The sequence below is a fragment of the Scylla paramamosain genome, chromosome 24, assembly GCF_035594125.1.
Source record: "Scylla paramamosain isolate STU-SP2022 chromosome 24, ASM3559412v1, whole genome shotgun sequence".
In the NCBI taxonomy this organism is placed as follows: Eukaryota; Metazoa; Arthropoda; class Malacostraca; order Decapoda; family Portunidae; genus Scylla; species Scylla paramamosain.
This window is the reverse complement of record NC_087174.1, coordinates 13,258,824-13,284,012: the sequence shown is the minus strand read 5'-3', so window position 1 is coordinate 13,284,012 and position 25,189 is coordinate 13,258,824. Positions and strand designations below refer to the sequence as shown.

Below are 25,189 nucleotides of genomic sequence, written 5' to 3'. Positions count from 1 at the left end.
GTGTTCCCTTCCACGGCCTGAATGAGGCGAGGCGGTACGGTATCCACACGTGCAGGAATGAAGGCCTGATATCCATGTTTTCTTCTGGGTTGGCGCGTCACGAAGCTAGTGAGGAGGTGACTGGCTTGTGACTAACGCGGTGGGTGTGGCACTGACGAGGAGACCCTGCAAGTCACTGAGGTAAAGGTTTATGATTTGACTATAAAATTGACACCACCACCACCACCGCCAGGACCGCCACCATGACCACCGCCTCTGCTTCCTGCTCCCTACCTATGTCTTCCCCTCCCCCACCTCCCGCCCACTACCCAGCCCTGCCCCAGTTTCCCCACCATCCCACCACACTGCTATACTTTGTTCTTCATCCCCATTATCACCATTTTCCCCTCTACCTCCACCATCCCCACTGACAGTATCGTTCACTCATTCATCCCCAACGCACCACAAACACGTAACACCCCCACCACAACAACCACCACAACGAAAGCCCCTTCCGTTCATCTCCACCACACAACCACATCATATCCTTACCACAGCCACCACCACTACCTCTAACCGCCACCCCCCCCGTCCCACCACCAGCGCCATTCATCCTCACCACCCCAACCATGTCACATACCCACCTCTACTCCCCTACTCCCCCCACAACCACAACCAGCCCCGTCCCGCACTACCTCATCCCTCCCCTATCACCACCACCACCACCACCACCAGCCCTGCACTCTTTTCGCGCCTTCCACATGTAGACCTCCTTGTCCGCGGCGCCGTAAATTAAGCCACAAAGCGTATCTGTAATCTCGCTCGTAAATATGACAAGGGCGAGAATGGAGGAGGAGGCGACGGCTGTGGCGGCAATGGTGGTGGTGGTGGTGTGATAAGCGGAGTGGTGGAGGTGGTGGTGGTGTGTTAAAGTGGTGAGTTACTGGTGTTTACTCTCGCCCCGGTACCGAGACACCTAATGGTTGAGTTTAGTTCGCGAGATTAGCAAGTCCTGGTGACGCGAGGCTGCCATGAATCTGTGACGGTGCTTGGTGTGGTGCTAAGGTGGGGAAGATGGTGGGGAGGTGGGGGTGATAGCAGAAGGACAGTGGGAAGGGGGGTGATAGTAGTAGGGGAGTATGGGACTGTGGTGGGGAGGGGACGCTGGTGGAGAGGGAGCGTGGTATTGGGAGTGGGTAGTGGTGGGCTGATGACAAGGCTGGAACGGTGGGGAATGGGGAGTGGCGGAGAACGGTGGAGGGTAGTGGAGGTGGTGGGGGTGGGAAAGTGGGTGCCATGGGTGGGGAGGTTTGGCAGCATGCAGGAAGAAGAGAGAGGAGTGTAAATAAAAAAAAAAAATATATATATATATATATATATATATATATATATATATATATATATATATATATATATATATATATATATATATATATATGTAAATAAAATAGATAAGTGTATGGTACGTGAATATACATACAGCAAATTTCTCTCTCTCTCTCTCTCTCTCTCTCTCTCTCTCTCTCTCTCTCTCTCTCTCTCTCTCTCTCTCTCACCAGTTTTCCCATCATGTCCAACACACTAAACTTTTAACAGAACTCAGACTCTCTCCTCACCTTCCTCCTCCTCCTCCTTCTCCTCCTCTTCCTCCTCCCCCGTCCCACAGCCTTACAAGACTACACAGGGCAGCCCATAGAAGGGTGAAGAGGACACCTTAACACACCCTAGCTGGACACAGGACATCATAACAGGGGTGTGTGGTGTCTGGCTAATGTTGTAGAGTACTGTGGTGGTGATGATTTGATCCTTCCTCACATTTCTCCTTCGTTTTCTTCGTTTCTTCCCTCCTTTTTTTTTTCTTTCGTCTTTATTTTCATATCTATCTTTCATTTCGTTCCTTCCTTCCTCCCTTCATATCTCTATCTTCATTCATTTTCATTCTTCCTATCTCTTTTCTTTCGTTTCCCTAAGCACCAACTTAATTTCTTCCTTCCTTCCACTATTCCTTCCTTCCTTCCTCCTTTCCTTTTATCCATCCCTCCTCTTCCTCCCTCCATCTTCATCTTTCCTACATCCCTTCCCTTTCCTCTATCCTTAACTTCCCTCCATCTGCGTCTTTCCTCCATTCCTCCCCTTCTTTCCTTAACCTCTCCCTTCCCTTTGATCTCGTCGGGGAGAGAAAAGCAGTCGTAACGAACTCCAAAATTAAGCTCCTGACACCCGAGACGAAACGCTTCGAACGCTTCACTTTATCACTCGTATTTTATCAGTTTTATTTTTTATTTTTTTCTTATCAACGTAACACTTCTCAAGGTTTTTATCGGTTTTTTATTGAGGGAGTGAAGAGCGAGATAGGGGAAATGCTCTCTCTCTCTCTCTCTCTCTCTCTCTCTCTCTCTCTCTCTCTCTCTCTCTCTCTCTCTCTCTCTCTCTCTCTCTCTCTCTCTCTCTCTCTCTCTCTCTCCGGGAGGTAAGGGGAAGGAGGCAGATGAGAGAAGAATATGAATATGAATTATGAATATGGAACCTAAATTATCGTTTTTGGTTCTCAGGGCAGCAGTGTATGCAGTAGAGGCGGGCAGGACGGTAGGCAAATAAGGTAGTTTTTCTATTACGATTCACCTTGCTAGACAATCTTTTCTTATGTTCACTTAAAACTTTTCAGACGCTTATTTTTGTATTACATTATGTTGAATACTTCTTTAACCTAGAAAAAAAATCCTGTCTTCTCTTTACTTTATCTGTCCATGCAAACAACATTTTTGTACTGTCTTGAATGTTATCAAAAAGACGACCTCAGCAGTAGAGGAATTAAAAAGTTACCCTGTGCGACATGGCGGCTTGAGCTCCACTTCTTAGACAAATGACAAAACAGCCATTTAGGCACTGCGATCCCTTCATTTTCGGCAACTCAATTTACGTTGCCTCAAGAAGTCTTAATAATGGATTTTTTTTTTTTCATCCATACATCATTAATGGGTTTTCTTCTTGTAACGACAAATATAATAAATATAATATAAGACGTCTCTACGTCTTGTCTCGAATGTATCTTAATAGCTTCAGTATGACCTATTAGGGTTTCACAGGAGTTGTCATGACATTAGTGGTAGTTTAGCAACTGTTCTGCATGATCAATGAGGAAAACTTCCCTTTTAAGTAGCACAGAACTCCTTCGTCCTTAACACTCTCTCTCTCTCTCTCTCTCTCTCTCTCTCTCTCTCTCTCTCTCTCTCTCTCTCTCTCTCTCTCTCTCTCTCTCTCTCTTAGCAGCACACAATTCTATTCGTTCGTAACTGTGCATTCTCTTTTCCTTCCCTTCCCCCTTCTCGCTCCCCCTCTCCCTCTCTCCCTCTCAGTCCCGGAAACCCATTCATAAAATATTGTCACGTCCCCCTGGCGGCTGGCGTACTAATTACTCACATTCATCCCACTGCCGAGAGTAACACTTTCTTCCCTTTATGTGAAGGAGGAAAAAATACCTCACACCCTCCCCCGCGCCCCTCCCACTACCCCACACCCACCCAACGCCCCTCCCACGCCCTTTTGGTGGCAGTAGTGGTAGGGAGGGTGAGGGAGCGCAGGTGTGAGGGAAGGAAGGAAAGGAAGAATGAGGCTTTTTATATTTCCTATGTTCCTCCGTTTTGTTTTGTTTTGTTTTTTATCTCCTGTTTTGTAGTTTTTTATTCGTTTTCTTCATATTGTTGTTTCGTTTTCCTTGTCTCTAGTTTCCTTGTTTTTTTTTCATAATTTATTTGCTGTTTCGTAACTTCTTTCATTTTTCATGTTTTTTTTTTTTTACTAATTTCCTTTTCATATTTTTCTTGCTTTCTTTTTCTTTTGGTTTTATTATTTTTTGTTCATTTTCTTTTGTTCTTAGTTATCACTCATCTATAAGTTTTTAGTCTCTCTCTCTCTCTCTCTCTCTCTCTCTCTCTCTCTCTCTCTCTCTCTCTCTCTCTCTCTCTCTCTCTCTCTCTCTCTCTCTCTCTCTCTCTCTCTCTCTCTCTCTCCCTGCCAAGTTAGGCCAAACTAAACCTCTCCCTAGATTATAATCAGACAAACGATGAGAGAGAGAGAGAGAGAGAGAGAGAGAGAGAGAGAGAGAGAGAGAGAGAGAGAGAGAGAGAGAGAGAGAGAGAGAGAGAGAGAACACCTTCCGTTTTTGCAGGTGATATTTTAGCGTTCTGTAGAAGAGGAGGAGGAGGAGGAGAAGAACCTGACACCTTTGCTATAACTTGGGTCACATCGCCCCGTCGAAGGAGATAAATGAAGAGGAGGAGGAGCAGCAGCAGGAGGAGGAGGAGGAGGAGGAAGCGTCGCATATTTTTGTAAATGAGGAAGGAAGAAAGGAAAGTAGAAAAGGAACTGGAGATAGATAAATGCCCTTTATTTTTTTTGTTCCGTACGTGTCGTGTGTTTGTGTGTGTGTGTGTGTGTGTGTGTGTGTGTGTGTGTGTGTGTGTGACGGGTGATGGGCGAAGGCAAAAAAAAAAAAAATAAATAAAAAAAAAAATATATATATATATATATATATATATATATATATATATATATATATATATATATATATATATATATATATATATATATATATATATATATATATATATAAAGTGAAAAGAACTGAGGAAGTGAAGAAAGAAAAGAATAAGAACAAAAAACATATTGAGGAAGTGGAAGGAGACGAAGTGAAAAGGGTAGAGAGAGAGAGAGAGAGAGAGAGAGAGAGAGAGAGAGAGAGAGAGAGAGAGAACAAGGTGTGATGAACGGGGAAGGGCGTGACAGACACTCATCGGGTGTTACTTTACTCATTACGTCTCTTCCTCCTTCTCTCCAATTCTCACGGGGACTTTTAACCTTTTTACGTCGCCTTCCTGCCCTCTCGAATATCCAGCTTCCGCCACACACGTTAATGGGCCCCGCGCATGTGTGTGTGTGTGTGTGTGTGTGTGTGTGTGTGTGCTTCGTTTTTATTTATTTTTTTTATTTCTTCATTGGAGCATAAATAATGTATGCATATTTATCTTTTTGCCTTTTTGATTGCATTACGTTTTTTTCTTATGAAGTTGACAAATTTGTGGTCAATAAAATATCTGCGTGTGTGTGTAGATTTTTTTTTCTCCCTTTTTTTTCTTTCCTTCTTTCTTTAGTTAATGCACTGTACATTCCTCATCTCTATCATCGCATCTCGTCCACTCTAGCTATCTCTATATATTTCTGTAAAGGAAACTGTTTTGTTGATATGTATACGTACGTTTATCTAGAATTCCAGATGTGATCAGAGTGACTGTTCCCTGTAGGGTTGTGAGTGGAAGTTTATGAGTGATATTGATAATCTAACACCTCGAAAAATGAGATAGTTTGTTTTCTTCTTAACTTTAAATCTCCATTCACAGGAACTCCGCTGGAGGAAAAAAAAAAAAGAGCGAGAGGTGGAGAGTTTGAGAGCTACTATAAATGTGTGAAGCAAAGTCCTAAGTCCGAGGAATACCTGAGGATGTAGTGACCATACCACTAACTGACGCGAGGATAAACTTGGAAGGGTGACTGGCAGGGCAGGGCGTAGGCTAAGCAAGACCACGGGAGCCTCACAGAACTGGCCAGCTGCGGGACGATCAACACAACTCATACCGCTGGAATGCTCCTCAGATTCAGTCGTAAGTTGTCATCTTTTATTTATTATTTATCTTATATCGTGTTTGTGTTATCACTCTCTCTCTCTCTCTCTTAGCATAGATGTCACTCTTAATAGTGTAGCTTAAGTGTATGACACCAGGAGCCGCAGATCCTCTGGTATCTCTCACTCTGTACCATACCAGGATTGAGCTATTGCATCTGAGTGTTATATACTAATATAATACAAATTTGTAGTACTTTAGCTCATTAAAGTTAATTCCTTGTGACAATTTTCTTTCCAGAATATCTTTCCCAATTGTACTCTTTAACATGCTGGTCATGACATGTACCCCTTTTATATACCCAGTGTTTCCAAGTATCTTTTCAAAAAATTAATGTACCAATGTACCCTGGTTGAATATGGCTGGTTTAGAGCACCCAAGTCCCAGGTTGTTAGGAAGATGAAGTAAAACACAGTTGCTGCTACATATACTATTTATTCAGGTACACACAAAACGGGAATGCTCCATGAAAAAATAGATGTACCTCAAATGGTGGCAAACTGATCACGAAACAAGATATTCCAGTGCACTGGTCACACCATGCACTGCCTGCACCACCACAGCCACTCAACCAAACGTAATACAGTACAAACTTACAGTGTATATAAAACAAAACAATCTGAAGTGTTATCTACCAAAATTTAAACATTTTTTGTAATCTCAGTATTCCAGTGTGGTGGTGCACTGCCACACACCACAGGGCCAAAGGCCAACCCTGCTCATTGCCCCACTGTCACTCCACAATTTCTACTCGGTGCATCAAAGTATCCGATTCAATTCACAGATGAACTGCAAATCATTCTACAACAGGGCTGTGAGCAACATAATGTTGGTGTGTTGGATGCCTAAAGCATTAGCCAAATACTTAAACATACTTCTATCAGTCAACTGACCTGTGTCCAGCATCTGACAGCTGGGGATATGACACTTGCTTTGAACTAATATCTACGGAAGCTGGACATGGAAAACCTGTCATTTTGAGACATCATGGGCATGGACATAGAGCCCATGCCAGGCTGGGGCTGGTGACTCATGTTGCCCCGCAGCACATCAGACACTGTCATGCCTCCCATGTTGCTGCTGCTGCTGGTCGCCCACCTGAAGCACAACAAAGGTTTTAGTGATCTGTGTTTACACAGCAATACTTTTCACTCTTTGTTCTAAAAACTCATCAGCAAATGTTTCCAGATCCCACCTGAAAGCAAAACATTTTAGCACTGCATGAACAGCTTATATAACCAAGCTTTTCTCTCTCTCACACACTAGTGTAGGAACTCCCTTCCCCACTACCAAGTCACAAAGCCCAAAGGAGATATTTTCAACAAACACAGGAAAAATGCAGCTCAAGAAGGAAAGCTGGCAATGCAGTTTTAAGCTTTGCAGAAGTGTGCACATTGAAGCTCTGTATCACAAAGTCCAGTGGATGACTCTATTAAAGTTCATCTATTACAGCAACTATTCAGTTAAGACAGCATATGTAATCAATACTTTGCTGCTACTCTGACTGGGAGCAGCTATAAGGTCTACACACACCTTGTTAGACTCAATAAAGTACTACTGTCATGTTTAATAATTCCCTTGTGATTTATTATTCTCTCATTCTTTTAAGTTCCAGCCTTCACTGCACACTGACAGATGTTTCCACAAGAAGCCTCCTGCAGGAGGCAAGTCTTCACAAAGGTAGGTAAACATTACCACAGACAGGTTGCAATCAACAGATGCTATTCATCCCAATAGACTGTAATTCACTTTATCACCTTTGGAATTTTGTTCAAAGGTGATCAGATGGGGTAAGATTGTGTGTGGTGGCAGCAGAACAGCTAGGAAGCAGTACAGATTGCTGGCAGTGTGAACAGACATGCTGCTTACTCACACATCCCACTACACTTTTTCCTTTATCATGACAGTTTGATATACAGGTGCTGAATAAGATTTGGTTATGGCACAACCTCTTCCGCATCATCCACTGTACTTACTGGGAAGGAAGTGACACAAGAGTTGGTGTAAACCTGACCTCACTAATGAAGTAATATTATCACCAAACCACCTCAATGAAGCATGTATCAACAGACCCTTGTCAACCTAGCAAGCCTCTATAAGTGAGGGTATTAATCTCCTTTAAGAGGAGTGTTATTACCAAGTGCAGCAGTGTGTTGTACACTCACACTGCATGTAAAGTGAAACACAACCACTTGGTGTGTGTTGAAGGCTCATGATTGTGTGGTTAAGCTGCTTGGTGGTGCACCAGCAACATAGGCTGCAGCAGAGGAAGGCCATGTGCTGCACAACAAATGTTCTCGCATGAGTTTATCACACAGCATGGCAGTGGAAAACATCATGAAGTGAAGCAGCAAGGCCTGATTAGTGAGCACCTTACTGCAGAAAAGACTAGTCTAAGATCCTAACTGTTTTCACATGCTGGAAGCAAAGCTGCAAGATTTTATCCACTATTAATTAACCTGACTTCTAGATTTGATTTTAAAAATTCCAGTAAACATAAAAATGTTGGATTTTTATAAAGAACCACCCAACATTCCAGATTGCAGAAAGCCATATTGACAAGAGTCTGTTGTATTTGCAATGGGGAAACACTCAAGAATATTCATCATTACTAAAAAAATCTGATCACAAGTACTTTTAAGGCCTCTCTGAGAAGGAAGTTTTATCTTGGAGAAAAATGACTGATAAAAAATTTAAGTCCAAACACTTATATTAACATTAGAATATAAGACATGATCTGAACATGTCCATTACCATCTTACTGTTTGAGGGTATGGGCAACAGAAACTCCAACTGACCTATCATTGGTACTAGAGGACCTCCACCCCTGGGAATCTCCCCCACGGGCAGAAAGCCCCGACGTCCCCATACTGCCCCCCATCATGGCCGAACTGCTTGAAAAGCTGCCCTTACTATCGCTCACTCCCCCGCCAGTCCTCCAAGAATCACCACCGCTGCTGCCCAGACCACTACCACTGTACCTGCAGAGATATCACACCACCTTCACCAACACGGCACAGACTACATGCTGAGGCACTACAAGAAATACCAAGGTCTACTGGTTAACATAAGAAAGAAATACTTGGTGCCCAGGTCATGTAAGCAAGTGTTTCCTACAGAGTGAAGCATCATATGAAAGATATCAGGAAAAGTGACCATTTCAGACCAGACTGTCTCTGCTGCTGACTGAAATGAGTACCATCCCCAATCTACCACCTCAATATGGCAAATAACTTGAAAACTACATATACAAAGGGCAGGGGCTTTTAGAGAAATTCATGTACAATATGAACAATAATGACTGACAAAAAAAAGGAGACTATTTTTATGCTTTTAACAGCCAAATGGTGCCCACATTTCCAGCATTACAGTAATGTATTTACAATTTCCCACATCTCACCACTGAACAACTAACTGCCAAGTAAAGATTTGTGGTGCTCTCCAACATTAGTGCCTGAATCTGCCATTTTACTTGCCTTAGCCTTGTACAGACATAATGGACAATACTAAGGCCCACATTCATCTTCGCAAGAGGCACATCATAACAAGCAAAAAGCAGAAACATCAGCGTGGTATCTGCATGGTTCAAGTGCCCAACTCAAATGCCTCCCATCTTGAAACAGGTTGAACACCCACAGAAAAATTATGCAACAGACAACTGGGCAAACCTATTATTACCTACAGGTTTTGAGGGAAAAGTGCTGTGTGCCAAAAGTCTACTGCACAAAGAGGCGTGACACAAAGGCAAAGTAGTGACAAGTGAACCCCGTCAAGAATGTATCAGAAGACAGGTAGATAAATGTGTAAAAAAAATAAAATAAATAAATAAATAAATAAATAAATAAATAAATAAATAAATAAATAAACAAACAATCAATTCTGCTGATTCATAAAAATAACACTGGGTATAAATAATGTATGGACAGAAAGAAAGAGAACTGCTGCCACCACCATCACTACCACCCACCACCAATACCATCACCACTGCTACAAACACTACAAAACACTACTCAGCCTCACCTTTCCCTTGGTCTGTCCCTGGAGCCCTGTGACGACATAGGCCCCCGGTGGTCTCTGTCATCCCTGGGGCCGGATCTCTCCACGGGTCGCCTGTCATCCCTCTCCCTCATCTCCCGCCGGTCCTCATAGCGGCTGCCTCCTCCTCCCACACCTCCTGGCGCACGGTTGTCATCTCGGCCACCACCACCACTGTGGCTGCCGTGTGTGGCATAGTTCCCATGGTTGTGCTCAAATCTTGCTGGCTCGTTGCGGTCGTAGTTCCTGCTGGAGTGAGTCAGTCAGGTGTTGGCTTAGTACATAAGTAACTTATTTTGCATGTGTTAATTGTGAAGATCTCTACTTTTTGCATGCTTTAATCTGTCCTATTTCTTTCCTATTCTTCAGTAATGTTTGCCATTTTAAAGTTAATGAATCTCCATTAACTTTTCTTTGATGTATCCCAAGTCTCATTTCTTCCCTAGTCCTCCCTTCTAATATTACACAACACACACACACACACACACACACACACACACACACACACACACACACACACACACACACACACACACACACACACACACACCATAACACAAGTAAGACCTCTCCCTCTTTCCCACACACCTGCGCTGTGGTGCTGAGCTGGACTCAAAGCGGGAGCGGCTGTCTGGTGCTGGACGTTTGCGGTCTTCAAAGAACTCGCGTCTGTCTCGCTCATCTGCCGGCCGCTTTATGCTCCTCCGGGTCTCTTCGTACCTAAGTTGGTTACTACGGATGGTAACTACTAATTACACAGCAAACAATGGTACCAACACCTCCAATGAAGCTGCTGGATTTCACTTCCCACAATGCAAACATTGTGGCAAAAAACATAGGATAAAATCAACATAAATTAGCATATCAAATCAAATATTCTTCAAATCAAAACAAAAGTATGAATCAAAATGAAAATACAGGTATAAGATACAAAGCATACAGACAGACATTGTGGCTTATATGAGGCAGCCATGGTCACACAAAAATGGCAGTCTCCTCTCTCATGTGCTTATATTCTTCCCCATAACTTCACTAATCTTCTTTGGTCTACTTAATGCCACTCTGCCTGCTACCTGCCACCCACTCCAGGATGTCCATGATGCTTCCTCACATCAGTCATCCATTCACCCCACACACACTGGCCAATGCTGCCTTTCTCTCCTCACCACTTACATTTCATCTAAAGTTACAGTCACACTTGCTATATTAACGTTCGACTGGCTTTTGTTTTCCCTGGCTTGACAGTGATACATGCAGCTGTCTGGTCACACCACTCACCAAGTCTGCTAACGGAATGAGCTAACCATAACAAACATAAGCAGCTATGGAGGAAGCACTTCTTGGATTCTTCTTAGGATAGTATGGATGTTCAATGTTCCAAAGGACTTCATGAACACAAACTTTTACTGAGACATATAATAGCCTCATGGTACCAATGAAATTGACATGACATGTTTTCAGCCTTTTAACACAGATTTGTTTTTGGCTGCATACCACCAAGATCATATGAGAACTGAATGGTATATTTCCGTCATATTAAAATTGATATTTGGAAGTTTTCTTATACTGTCACCTACCATTTTTTGTTTTTCATTAAAACTCCTTAAAAAAAAGTGGAATATTTTTTTTAGCTGAAGTATGCTGAATAAATGATAGTTTCTTAATACCTCCCACTCATTTACTGCTATCACTAGCACTGATGCCAAGGAAAACTGCTCATACAGCAAGCTCAAAGTACCAAGAATCAGTAGCTAGTTCAGTGCAAATGGTTGGCCAATCAAGCCACATCACTGTATCCAGCAATTTCAAAAGCTAGTGGGACCGAAGCTTAATGCTTTCTATTCTATATCTCTTTACGGAATTACACCTCTACCTCAATGTGGTTGTGCTTCTTAACAGTATCCACAAAACCATAATAAAACTTACTCACTTAAAGTGCTAAATAAATACAATAAACACAAAATCCACTAATTCTTAACAATTGATGGCCAGATTCTTCATAACCAGCAAACCTAATTTATTTCCCTTACTGTGTGAACTCTTAAGGACTACTTAAATAATTCATCTATCTAGCCTATAGTTATCTGTCATTATTTCAGATCTCATCTCAGCTTCTCATGTACTTTTGTATTAATAAACCCTCTCACAGTTTCACTCTAGTGTCCTCTACTCCTCCATGAATTCAATACCCAAGTCAGCCACTTCCTCTTGCATCCCAATGTTCCTCCCTCCCTCCCTCCCTCCAGCAGCCACAAGAGCACCACAACAATACAAGAGTTGGGACAAACCTCATTTGCTGGCAGCGTAATTCTTCCCTCTCCCTCTCTAGCTTCTCTCTCTCCATCCTTTGGTGCTCTCGTTCTAGACGGAGAAGTTCATGCTTCTGCCTTTCTATCTTTTCTCTCTCAATTCGTAGTTTCTCTCTCTCCCTGAAAATATAAATCATTAATGACTCCAAGAAAAATAAGAGACATGCATGTATCTAACAATTATAGATGTCCTTCACATCAATACACACACACACACACACACACACACACACACACACACTACCTCTGCAGTCTTTCCGCTTCTTCCCGCTGTCGCCTTTCAATGTTACGCTGCCTGACTTCATCCTCCCGTCGCCTCCGTTCTTCCTCACGCATGATCCTCTCTCGGGCACGCATTCTCTGCCTCTCCCTTTCCTCCATGATCTGCCAGACAAACAGCGGTAACTCAGAGCCTTGCATCACACACAGGGACACATCAATGTGTGGTGTACGATTTAGCAAGCATTAAGAACAGCAATTACCTATGTGGTAATTGCTCCAAGTTTTACCTGTTTAAAACTAAGCACCTCGTGTCTCCCTGAGCGCTGATGACCCATTTTGTACGAGTCACCGCGGTGCTCCGGCCGTCGTTCAAAGGACCGGCTGTTCCTGCGGTCATGTTCCTTGCTGCTCCTGCTCACATCTCTCGAGTGCAACCGTCTCTCATCCTTCTTCTCCCCCTCCTTCCCAGTTTTCTCATCCTGGCCTTCCTTCTTGTCTGAGCTTGCATCTTTCTTGTCTCCGTCACTCTTCTCACTCTCCTTCTTGTCACTGCTTGTGTCTTTCTTGGAGTCAGATGGTTTGCGGGTGGATGAGGCCTTGTTTCTGCTGGGGCCTCCTGGTTCTCCCTTTGCCTGCAAGTAACAATCTTATTTGTCTTCTAGTTCTTAAAGCCATGCATCAAAGAGCTCCCCTTGTCAAAGGGTGGGATGCTATAATTTATACCATAGTGTGATAAGGTAAAGTGTCTTCATCTAGCTAAGGATTTGAGCTAGACTTCTCAGTTCTGATTTAAGTCCATGAACCATTACACTAACTAGCCATAAATGCAATCACTTCACATCTCCAACACAGTGAAGCAAAACAACAAGCAAGGAGACTCAGAAGACTCACCTTTTCCACCTGAATCATGCGGCCGTGCAGCTCAGTGTGGTTCAGTTGTGAGATGCACTTGGTGGCATCCTCGCTGCTCATCATGGTCACAAAGCCATAACACTTGGCACCAGGCGTCTTGGCATTGGTCACTATCTTGGCACTTGTCACCTGCAAACACAACATGTTAAAACTTTCAATACCCTTAATAATTCCAATACTGGTTTAAATAGTGAAAAGAGCACATGATCAATTACCAGAGACTGATTCCACAATTATTTAATGGAATAATCACACTGAATACAGTCTAAAATCACCACCACCACCTCACCTTGCCATACTTAGAGAAGACTGACTTGAGATCCTGAGCCCTGGTGGAGGAGGCCAAGCCACTGACCCACAGGTTCCTTCCACTGCTGCTGCTACTGCTGCTAGTGCTGCTGCTGCTACCCTTAGTCTTGTGGTCTGTACGAAGATAGTTGTCACTTGTTAACTTGCTATTACAAACTCCTACCTAATAGGTATCTTTACAGGGTAACAATTCAAGGTCTGTATTTTTTATCAGAATTGGATTCACACCACCTATATCATTAAAAAAATTAATTAATTAAAAAAATCAGGGTTTTCCTCAAGAAAAGCATCCATAACCACTACTATGTTTGAAAATTTCATCCTCAGTGACAGTCACTCCAGCCTTTATGCATCACCCTTTGTGCTCCCTATATAACTACAAGTGTTGATCTAACTTGGCTATCAAAGACACAGGATTCAGTAGAAAAAAATTTGCATGCTGCACAAGCCACTTTCCAATTAAACCCAAAGAAAAGCTCACCTCTGTCATCTTTGGCCTTGTCGTCCTTCCCCTTTTCATCGCCAGAGCTGTGAACCAAACAAACATGGCGGTAAGCGTGTGTTCAGCTCTGATCACAGGGATATATATTTCACCTGACATCTGTGTGAGCCTTTCTGTTATGAATTCTGAGCCTTTCTTTATCATCACTATGCTGAGAGGTACCTATGACTTGGGGAACAGTTTCCACATTACTGCCATGAGCATGCATATCATTATCATGGGCTAAAGGAAAATTACACACCAAATATCCTTGAAAAGTTTCAAGTGCAACACCGCGCCCGCTCAACTTTACATTTTCTGCTTTCCATGTTGAGAAATTGGTTGTGCATAAAACATTTCAAGCCAGGATCTTGTCACAACTTACCAAGTGGGGATGCCACTTAACGGGAAAAATCCAATGTTGTGTTAATGATATTTGTGTTCCATGGCCAGGGTTGGGTAGTGAAGTGGTCGCTCATCACGACAGAAAACTCAAGACAGAATCTCCATCCTTTCACTCCTTGCAGACACACACTTTCCACCCCCCGCCACTGCCTTCCCTCCCCACACAACATATCATAGCACAGCACAACATCCACAGCACACCACCACCCCAAACACCACTCACCACGTTGCCTGCTACCCTACTACACCACTCACCACAAATTTAAGCCTGTGTTTGGCTAAACCAAAGATTCCCTCCATTTCAACTAACAAAAATGCACAAGGAAGAAGTACAAATTAAAAATTCACAGGATAAAAATAAGCCAGACTGGCATGTGGAGACCCTGCTTCCACATCCAACTGTTTCGGGATGAGGGCAGTCTGTTAAGACAAGAGACTATAGTATAAGTATAACGACTGCTCTACCAGATGTATACAGCAAGGGAGGTCATGCCCCATGTTTCAGTAGCAGGACTGACTGCTGCTGATGATGATGATACAAACCCAGTGTGAGGAACCAACCTCTTGGGCTTATCGCACTCTTTCTTATCCTGTGATTCGTTGTCCAGGTCCTTGTCCTTCTTCCCCGATGCGGAGTCTGCGTTGGCGTGCGTGGTGGGGCTGCCCTCCTTGGCGTGTGAGCATTCTGTGGGCCAGTCAATCACTCGTCAGGACACCTCGTGGCTCCCCTCTGGCGGGCGGCGCTCAAGTCCGGCGCCAGAAGTGAGTCACGTTGTGAGGGTCCGAGTTGGACGGAGCAGAGGCAGAGGCGTCCCAGCGGTGCCCCTGCCACTGCTGCTGCTGCTGCTGCTGCCCCTCGAACTGTGTTGGCATCCTTTTGAAAGGGTGGGTGGGGGGACCACAGGGTAGGGGGGACCTCGCCAGCTTAAATTCGGCTGCACACACTGCACTGCTGGGCGAGGAGGAGGAGGAGAAGCTGTCTGCTGCCTGCTGCTGCCGCTGCTGCTTCCATCACCGCTGTCGCTCCTGCTGGCTATAGATTTATTCACATCTTGTGCAACATACAGACAAGACTGCATGCTGAAATGGTACTACTGAGAGGCTACAAGATGTCTTGTAAAGATGACTAAGGTGCAATTTCCAGACAGCTAAGCTGGTGCCTTGAGCCAGTGCTCCCAAAACCACCCCACACCTGCGGCTGCTGCTGCTGCTGGTGACCACTCTTCTTGGTGCCTGGGTCCCCCTCACCCCCTCTCATTCTTCATGGTCTGGACAAAATATACTCAAGTGTCCTAGAGAATAACGCTATTGGTTTAAGGAACTCATTCCAAATGTAGGCGGAGGTTTCTTTGCATAAAAAGGGAAAACATGATGCATTTTGGCTGCCAATATCAGGCTTTATATTTTAGCATAAATCCTACCTAAGGGCAACAAACCTCAGACTCACACATGAAACACACAAACAGTGTCTTCAGTCTTCTCATGAAGAAAATGGGGCATCTCTCTTGAACACTGATGAGTGGCATGTCTAGGAAAGATCCAGTCCATTTCTGGTGAGTGGAAAATGAAGCACTTGAAGTAAAACACTGTGTCCTTGCTGTAATGTCCTTTGAAAGCATCCATGGTGCACCCTGGAGTTACTCTTGGACATACCTTGGGCTTCCTCACATCAGCTGTGGCACAGACCTGCTGGCTTGCTCTTGGCTCTTGGAAAATCACTCAAATGCATGAGCCTTCAGTTTGTGCCCAGACTTGACTGTCCCTACCTAATATCAAACAAAATAAAGTGTACAGACTACAGACCTATACAAATCTTACCTTTCCCATGCTTAGCTGAAGACTCCTCCTGAAACAAGAGAGAAAACATGATATAAAGGTGCATGGATTGCTTCAAGACTGCATACTTGATTCAGCTGGAATTTAAAGAACATTATGGCATGTACAGTGAAATACTCTTGGCCAGTTTTCTAAAACTCATAGTAGCAATAATTTAAATACACTGCATTTTTTTTTATTTCAGTGACTTCTACCTATTTCACAGTACACATATAAGTTGAAAAGGATGACCAGTCTACTGAGGGGAAAAGGAAGACCCACAGTCACCTCACACAAGATAAATGTCTCAGCCGCCTCACCTGCTCATGACGCTCAGGTTCATTGAATGTGAGCTCGTCCTCAAGCATCTTCTCCTCCTCCTCCAGCATGAGATTTATGGAGTCATCCTCCATGTTGCGAGTGTCATCCTCATCGCCACAGCCAACCTCCTCTTCACTCGTCACTTGCTCTGCCCGGCACCAGAGAGGGACAATAAAGCACAAGCCCAACACAGAGCAAAGCCAGCTGACCAGTTTGCATTCACTAACCTGCTTCCCTCGATGCAGTGCAAACGTTTTGTGAATTGAAAGAAATCCATCTTGCAAGTGCTTAATAAATAGATATATATTTACCTACATTGCATTTCATTTCAAGGCAACACTGCATTTCATTTCAAGGCAACCACTGAGGATATTTCAACTCATCTTCCACATACACTGCCTATATTGAAGGATTCCTAAAAATGTTTTACAGGAGAATGATCTTAATAGCAGAAATACTCACCACCTGACCCTCCTCATCATCCCCCAATCAGGAGGGTACAGAGCCTTACACTCAAAACATTCACCACTTCAAAGAGAAGAGTGTATTTCATTCAGCAAACACCTGCCTCAGTGAACACCTGCCTAATGACACGAGATAATCAGCTCATTTACAACATGCACACCTCACCAGTCCTTCTCACACCAGATGACTATGACTCACTTTCTCCTTTACTAAACCGAAGTATACTTTAAACCTACATTTTTTTTTATACCAGCACCTTGTATTAACTCTCTTCCCATACCCCATTCATCCCTCAATTCCCTGTATTCTTCAGTACACCACAAGCAAATCACTGTTTATGCCTGTCTTATAATAATGCTCAGAAACCTGATTCTTGCAGCATTTTTTTCCCACATCACTTGGAGGCAACACTCATCTATGTACACACAGTAAAAAGATATGAGTGGACAGGGTGTCTGATGCCTACAGGAAAACATCAGTGCCAACCACTGATGTTGCAGAAGGGTTGGCATGCCTGGCTGTGGCTTGTTTGTAAGATTCTAACCACTCATACACGTCACACTCCAGCAAAATTGGCAAAAGGTCAATGTGTAAGAGCATCTTTCAAAACCTGTAACATTTGCTACTGTACGAAAAATTACACTGGCTGGTGATTTATGGCATGCACCTGACAGCTGGGCTATCAACAAGTATTTAAGTAGTCCACCACTTTTCAGTGTCTTTTGTTCCATGGTGTCAGAATGATTAGTGAATAGTGCACCAATATTTTTTTTTGCCACGTCTACATCTTTCCTGCCACCTTGAGCACACTTACCCAAGGAGGCTAAGCAGAAGGCATCATGAAATGCACTCATACAAGGAGACAGCTTATCATGTTTCCCTTCTAGTCTTGCTGTGGATAAAAATCTCAAAACATTTAAATTTCAATGTTATATACATGAATGCAGTTTTCTGCAGAGGGAAGAGAAACAGACAAGACTCTGTTTCATCTGCATTATCAACAATGGTAAATATCAGTTAACCAATACTGAAAAATAGTTAGCAATTGATTATTCTGGCAACCTTCATTCCCTAAACAACTGCTTTCACTTACAAGTTTTACATCCTAAAGTGCTACACATTCACTACCACACTCCATTCCACTTAGCATTATCAGGCTTCCTCAGTTTTCATTTACAGTATATGTTGAATAATCTGTTAATGTGTGCACCTGAAATACCATTTGCACCTTACAACTCCTCAAAGCCACTCTTCCATGTGATCCATTCAGAAAAACACCACATGCTCATCAGCACCATACAGACAGGTGGCTCAATCCTTGGATATCATAGTGATTTGCTAAGCACTTCAGCCTCTTGTAACTAGTAAGTTATGCCAATAAATCACACTAAACATTTGAAGTTTCATTTCCATATTAGACTTTAACAGTATTATTTGATTACCTCAGCAGTTTCTTGTTTCCAGCAAATCCAGCCTCTACACCAACACCTGCCACTTCTATCTCTACACCATTTTTTTTCCCATGTCACCATATTCCTTTATATACCAACATGTTCCTTATTCTCTGCACTAGAATCTTTGGCTCTTCCTTAACTTTACCCTATCATACTTTCACCTCACTGTATCCCTTGACTCAAAACCTTTCTGAAGACACCTTCACACTTCCTATTTTATCCTGCACTCCACTCTTCATTTTTGGTCTCCATAGTCTTCCCTAGCACACTTTCATCTCATTGTATAACTTGACTTGACATCCTTCAAGAGACACCAAGTGAATGGCTCTGACTCACCTTCAGCCTTCTCATCCTTCCCTGAATTCCACTCCTCGGCTTTAGTTTCCTTTGTCTTGCCTGCATCATTCTTGCTTTCCGAGGACATTTGGTCTTTTCCATCACCGTCTTTCTCTGCATTCTCTGACTTGGCCTTTGTTCCCTGTTCCTTGTCCTCCTGCTCCTGTGACTCCTCTTGGTCTTCTTCCTCCTCCTCCTCTTCCTTGTTAATGCTTGAGTCACCGTTCACATGGTTTGTCATTTCCTCCTCTGCTTCCCGATCTACTGATTCTGAAAGTATTGTGCTGCTAAAACAACCTGAACTGATTAATACTAATGTTACATATCTCTCTCTCTCTCATCAACTCCAGTCCACCCAGAATTGGCATTAAACCCCTAACCCACCAAAAAAAAAAAATTACATATCAAAATTTTATTCTATATCATATTGATAGATAAGGCCTATATATGTACATATACATAAAAAATGTAAAAGAAGTCAAGCCTGACCCGTTCATTTCCTGGACAGTAAAAGTTAACACAGGCTTTGTCCAACCAGACCAACCTCTATCAGCATGACCTATCTAACTCTCCCATGACTTCTGGCACCTCCCCAAAAACATCTGAGGCTCAGTGCCTCAAAAACTCAAATCCTCCATCTATCAACTCGACACAACCTTCCAGACAACTATCCCCTCTTCTTTAATTACATTCAACTGTCCCCCTCTTCTACACAGAACATCCTCAGACTGTCCTTTACTTATAATCAAAACTGGAAACTTAACATCTCATCTCTAGCTAAAACAGCTTCTGTGAAGTTAGGCATTCTGAGCCATCTCCGCCAGTTGTTCTTACCCCACCCACCCCTCCTGAGCTGCTAACTCTGTACAGGGGCCTTATCCATTCATGTAAGGAGTATGCTTCACAATAGCTTTTCATCTTACCAACTCCTCTCCTCTAACTGACTGTCGTCAGCCTCTCTCTCATCGCAGCAATGTTGCATCTTTTGCTATTTTGTACCACTATTTTCATACCAACTGATCTGATCTTGCTAACTGCATGTCTCCCCTCCTCCCATGGCCTCGCTGCACAAGACTTTCTTCTTTCTCTCACCCCTTTTCTGTCTACCTCTCTGATGTAAAAGTTAACCAGTATTCTCAATCATTCATCCCTTTCACTCGTAAACTCCCTGCCTGTTTCTGTATTTCCACCTTCTTATGATTTGAAGTCTTTCAAGAGGAAGGTTTTGAGACATTTATCCTGTAATTTCTGACTACCGCTCTCAACTCTGTTCAGGAACTGTCATCTCAAGTGGGCCTTTTTTTTTTTTATTATATTTTGTTGCTCTTGGCCAGTGGCCCTCCTATATGAAAAAAAAACTTCAAACCTTTTGTTTCACTCTAGACTACTTTTTAATTGCTTATTTAAACTGATTTACATATAAATTTGAGGAATAAACAAAAAATAAAAAAAACTAACCCCCAATAAAAAAAACAGTGGGTTGGGTTTTTTTTCAAACCCGTTTTTTCCAACCCCAAGTCCATCCAACTGCCTCTCTCACTCACATAGACATCCTCTCCCTTACTGATTTTAAGTCAATCCAGCCACACTCTAGTCACTCCAGCCCCAGAACCTTGGTCCAATGGTTCTCATCAACACTCACTGCGGTTCTGCTTTGGGGTGCCACTGACAAAGCTGGTCTCAAACTCATAATCATCAGGGTTGTGCCCATCATCCTCCAGAGCCTGAAAATAAATGAGAGAGTAAAGTAAGAGTAAAATTCATATCCTATCCCGTGAAAATACAGTTGATCTTGCAGCGGGGCTGCAAAGGCTGCTCAGGGAGCATGTCTTTCTTTATACCTTGCAGCAAGCATAAAAAAAAATGGGCTAGGGCAAACTGAGTTACGGGCATCTCAAGTGCATCTCTCTTCCTCACTCATACCCATAGCACTAATGACCAGTATTAACCTCTAAAGGGCACATGGCATCTATAATTAATGCAACATTGAGGGTGGATGGCATCTATAACTGACCTGCATTTTGCAGGCTTAATTTCAAATTTCCACATGAAGTTTTGGGCCTGTGAACATCCTTCCCTCACAACAAAATCTCCTTCTGAGCCTCAGTGCCCTGTGATCCATAATGATGGCTACAGGGGAAAATAATAATTCCTCTCCCTCTGATCCCATGCATGAGGATAAGCAGCAAGTGACTTCTATTCCATATGAGGGCAAATTTGCTTCAAAGCAACCTCTTAGTGAAAATACTATAGGGAGAGAGTTAGAGGTTACTCTCTCAAGTCTCGAAAGTGGTTTTACTGGAGAAAAATAAAACACTAGTAGACTGTGTTTCACTTATATACATCCTTCCAGGAGTGACAATTAGGTATAATTTTTTTTTCTTGTGTGTTATAAGTGACAGACAGCAATACTATTTCCTCTAATGTGTCTACAATATGACAGATTCAGACGTTCATGTGCGAGTGACAGAGATGCTGGTGAGGGAAGCACATAAAAGAGGCTTGTGGCCCCTCCAGCTGGGGTCCAGCCAGGCCACCACATGGCACACAACTATCTGAACACAGCTGAGAAAGCACTGAAAGTTACTTCACTTCACCACTTCACCACAGAGACACCACATCACCTAGAGAGTTCAGATTTGTGGGAGATTGAAAGACTGATAAGTGTGATGCTATTATATTTTAAGCAATAAGTCAAGGCAGAGTTGAGAAATTGATGATGGAAAATTACCTATTTTTTGCTGAATTACCAAAACTAGCCTGGCTGGGAGGGAAATCCACAAAGAATGTCTCCATATTTATGGGTTAATTGCAGTGTCAGTATTCATTGTGTTTGGTGATGCATAATCGTTTTTATCTCAGGTTGAAACATTTTGTTCAGTTCATTTTGTGGTGCTTGTAGTGATGAGTGTGCGACAAAACAGGTCACAGTGATGTCATTCAATCACAGAGCTTCACATTTCAGGCTTGAATAGTGTCAATGTAGCAAAAAAAATGTGAATTAGAATGCGTAAAACTTCCCGAACTTCATATCAAAATTCGTCAAGCAAGGCAGTGAGGAAATGTCTTTACATGGGCGCAGTGGTGACATCCCACTGCTTCCCTTCAGCTGTCTTGCCATATGAGTCGGAATAGAACCCAACTGCCTTCATAGGGAAGCTGGAAGCCATGGAGTTACAATAAAGGGATGCCACAACCAAGTCTATAAAAGGATAATTCCTCACTGCCTCCGTTGATGAATTTTCACATAAGGTTCTGCAAGTTTTGCATTTTAAATCAACATACTTTGCTATATTGGCAACATTTAAGCCTGACATGTGAAGATCTATGATTAAATTACATCACCATGACTTGTCTGCCTCACTCTCATCACTACAAACAACACAGCATGAACATAACATAATGCATTTCACCCTAAAAACAGAGCTGATCACATGTCACCAAAGACACAATGAACACTGGCACTGGTGACCTATGCAGTACTGGTTATTGTTACCATTGGCATGAGTGAGGAGGAGAGATGCATTTGAGATGCCAATAAGTCAATTGGTCCCAGCCTATTTTTCTGTTCGGTGGGAGGCCTTATGTAAAACACGCTCTCTAAGTAGCCTGTGCTGCCGCGACACAAGATCAGCATTCGCTGACTTTACTTGCACTATGGTATAAGACTGACTGAAACTTTAAAAAATTAACAAATACTTCACTTTAGCCAGAAAATTAATGAAGTATAACAACCTGATGACCAAAATGTCTTAAGACCAACGCATCTTTCGAGCTAAATTAAATTTTTAGGCTAAAGCTATTTCCCTAATCCCTGCTATTTATTTATATAAGCCTATACCAACATCTGAGTAAAAATCAGCAAAGGCAAGTTAATTTTGTTTACTATGAGACTTCCAGTAAATAACACAACTACCACCACTACCTTGACTCTTCCCTTTCCTTTACCTCTAATAAACCAATATTCACATTACTAGCACAAAGAACCAATAAATATGTTAAACTGGAGGATAATATTTCACAATGCAAAACCACCACAATCTTAAAAACTCTCTTCTTCCTTTCTTTCCTTACCTCTAATAAAATTCAATATTTACATTATCAACACAAAACCAACAAATAACAGAAGCTGGAGGATATTTCACTAGGCAACATTACCACAACCCTCTACCTTGCCTCTCCCATTCCTTACCTCTAATATAAGCCAATACTACATTACTAACACAGCAAACCAACAAATAACACAACTGGAGGATATTCCACAAAGTAACACTGCCACCACCACCATCATCACTACCTTGCCTCTCCCATGCTCTATATTAATATAGTCCAGTATTAACATTAAAAACATCTTCAAACAAATAACTAAGGCAAGTTGGAAGATGATATTTGACTATCACCCATCACTGACCTTCCTTTATCATGCTGTCTTTATTAATGCAAGTCAATATTACCATTACTAAAGCAAGTTGAAGATATTTCACCATGCACCACCACACACTACTATCCTGCCTCTCCCTTTCACACCACTCTTCCTTACCTCCCATGCAAGCAATGACACGGAAATAACAGATAGAAAAAAAGAAAAAAAGCAGGGGGGGAGGGGAAACAGGAAAATAATGACGGCAGGGCTTTGATAACAAACCACGGCCACCACCATCTTTGCCTTCCCAACACTCTCCGTCTCACCTTTCTCAGTCTATCATGCAAGCAAGCACAAACACCACACATAAAACACAAAGAAAGAAGGAAAACTACCAAACTGGGACTTAATAACATACAGATCCACCACCACCACCATCTTGACTCTCCCACACACTCCCTCTCTCACCTTCCTCAGCCTCTCAATCAAAACAGCCTTAATTCCTGTCTTGTCCAATCCTCTCTTCTCCAACTCTACCCGCAGGTCCACCACACGTAACTCCTCTATTTTTCTCGCCTTGCTATCAGAGGACATGGTGGATAAAGCAATTGTAAAGCGCAACGTTCACCCGTTCTCTGGTTGCAACTCGTGGCGCTCTCTTCCTTTCTCACTGCGCAGGATGGCTGGCTGGCTGGGGGAGTGACTGGGAAGTGACGACTAGGACAGCCTTTCTTCTAATGCCACATTCATTTTTCTTGTTTCTTTCTCTCCCTGTATGTTTTTGGGGGGATTTGAAGTGTACAAATATTAAGTTGTTTCTGGGCATATGTATGTATTTAGATTTTTCGTGTTTGTGTGTAAAAGGAAATGTTATCGGTGTTAGAACTTCTTTGCCGAAATTAAATTGATAAGTTTCCTCCATATTTCTTAGTTCCTTATTTCCCCGTATGGTTTTCAGGAAATAATACTCCATAAATATTACTTAGTTTTATTTAGTGTATGTGTGGATTTGTACTTTCTATATGGAAAATATATTTAGTATTGAAACTCCTTCACCGAAATAAAATGAATAACTTGCCTCCCATGAACTCAAATACATGTCGGAAAATTTCTGTTATATTTAGGGGTCTTGTTCTTAATTATTTTCAGTGACGGTTTGTGGAGAAAAGAGGAGATAAGAAAATTGATTGGACTCGAGAGAGCATGTGTTGGGTGAATGGGGCGGGTAAGGGGCACTCATTATTACCTCCCACGACTTTTACGAACCTCAGACACTCATATGAGTAACCATGATGTGTATCAAAGTATCTGTTATAAACACAATTCACACTCTTATTGGCCCTGGTGAAAAGTAGCAGTCACGTGGTTAGAGATAGCACAGCTAGCCATATACTTCAACAGCAAGGCCATTTCATAAACAACTGCCTTGAAGTTAAACTACAATCTACTATCAACGATTACTTTACGTAGTTTAGAATAAAATATTATCCAAGTACCGTGACCTCAGACAATTAATTACGCTTCTAATGGTCCGAATACCAGTACTGTATAATTTTTGTCCTGCAGCTCCTGCAGCCATCTCGGCGTGGCGAGGCTCCTTGCCCGCCAGTGTTCCTGACTACCTTATACTGTGCCTCCTTTCTTCGAAAACAACTTCCGTGCCTCCATCTGCTTTTCCAACCTTTGCTTCCCGCGATGAATGTCGGGTCTGTTTTTTTAGACAAAACCACACCCAGCATTGACGTGAAGCTTCGTTGGCTGTCTCAAGTCACCACGTCACTCCGTCTCCATCGGGAACAGGCTGAACTGAAGACGTCTGTTGTCACTTCTCGCTTCGTATACATCTCGAGGCGCCGCAAGAATATTAGACATGGTCACCGGTGGCGAGTTCTTGTCCTTATTCCTTGCTTGACATCCAGGACTCGATCGATAGGGTCCGTAAATTCCCTACCTATTTTATAAGTCACTAATCACCATCCTGCCAGCGTTGACTCATCTAACCAAGGAACTACCAACAGACGTCTACACTGTTCGTTGCTTCCATCAGAACGGGACACCCATCAACCTCGTGGAACCACCTCCGCCTTTCGTAACTTCTCCTTTCT

The 25,189-nt window shown here is 42.7% G+C and overlaps 1 protein-coding gene and 1 long non-coding RNA gene across 12 annotated transcripts; one reads left to right on the top strand and one right to left on the bottom strand.

The window, feature by feature from the left end:
• On the top strand, positions 1-16,488 carry LOC135112748 (uncharacterized). The gene is made up of 4 exons (XR_010274552.1): positions 1-180; positions 5,376-5,636; positions 7,267-7,337; positions 16,351-16,488. It is a non-coding gene; the product is annotated as an uncharacterized LOC135112748 (long non-coding RNA).
• LOC135112746 (SAFB-like transcription modulator) lies at positions 6,073-23,838 on the bottom strand. Of its 11 annotated transcripts, none has more exons than XM_064027536.1 (16): positions 23,713-23,838; positions 20,364-20,445; positions 18,722-18,991; positions 16,466-16,614; positions 16,149-16,176; positions 14,892-15,015; positions 13,926-13,972; positions 13,425-13,558; positions 13,115-13,264; positions 12,511-12,855; positions 12,246-12,385; positions 11,981-12,121; positions 10,281-10,424; positions 9,678-9,941; positions 8,456-8,638; positions 6,073-6,755 (listed from the first exon to the last, which is right to left on the bottom strand). In XM_064027536.1, exons 3-16 carry the CDS (start codon positions 18,960-18,962, stop codon positions 6,596-6,598), a joined length of 2,250 nt encoding a protein of 749 aa, XP_063883606.1. In that variant the 5' UTR covers positions 18,963-18,991; positions 20,364-20,445; positions 23,713-23,838; the 3' UTR covers positions 6,073-6,595. The 11 variants fall into 11 exon arrangements, with proteins under 11 accessions (XP_063883606.1, XP_063883595.1, XP_063883597.1 ...); XM_064027525.1 differs by having other exon boundaries at positions 23,553-23,795; XM_064027527.1 differs by having other exon boundaries at positions 10,281-10,412; positions 23,553-23,795.
• Between the last annotated feature and the right edge of the window lie 1,351 nt (positions 23,839-25,189).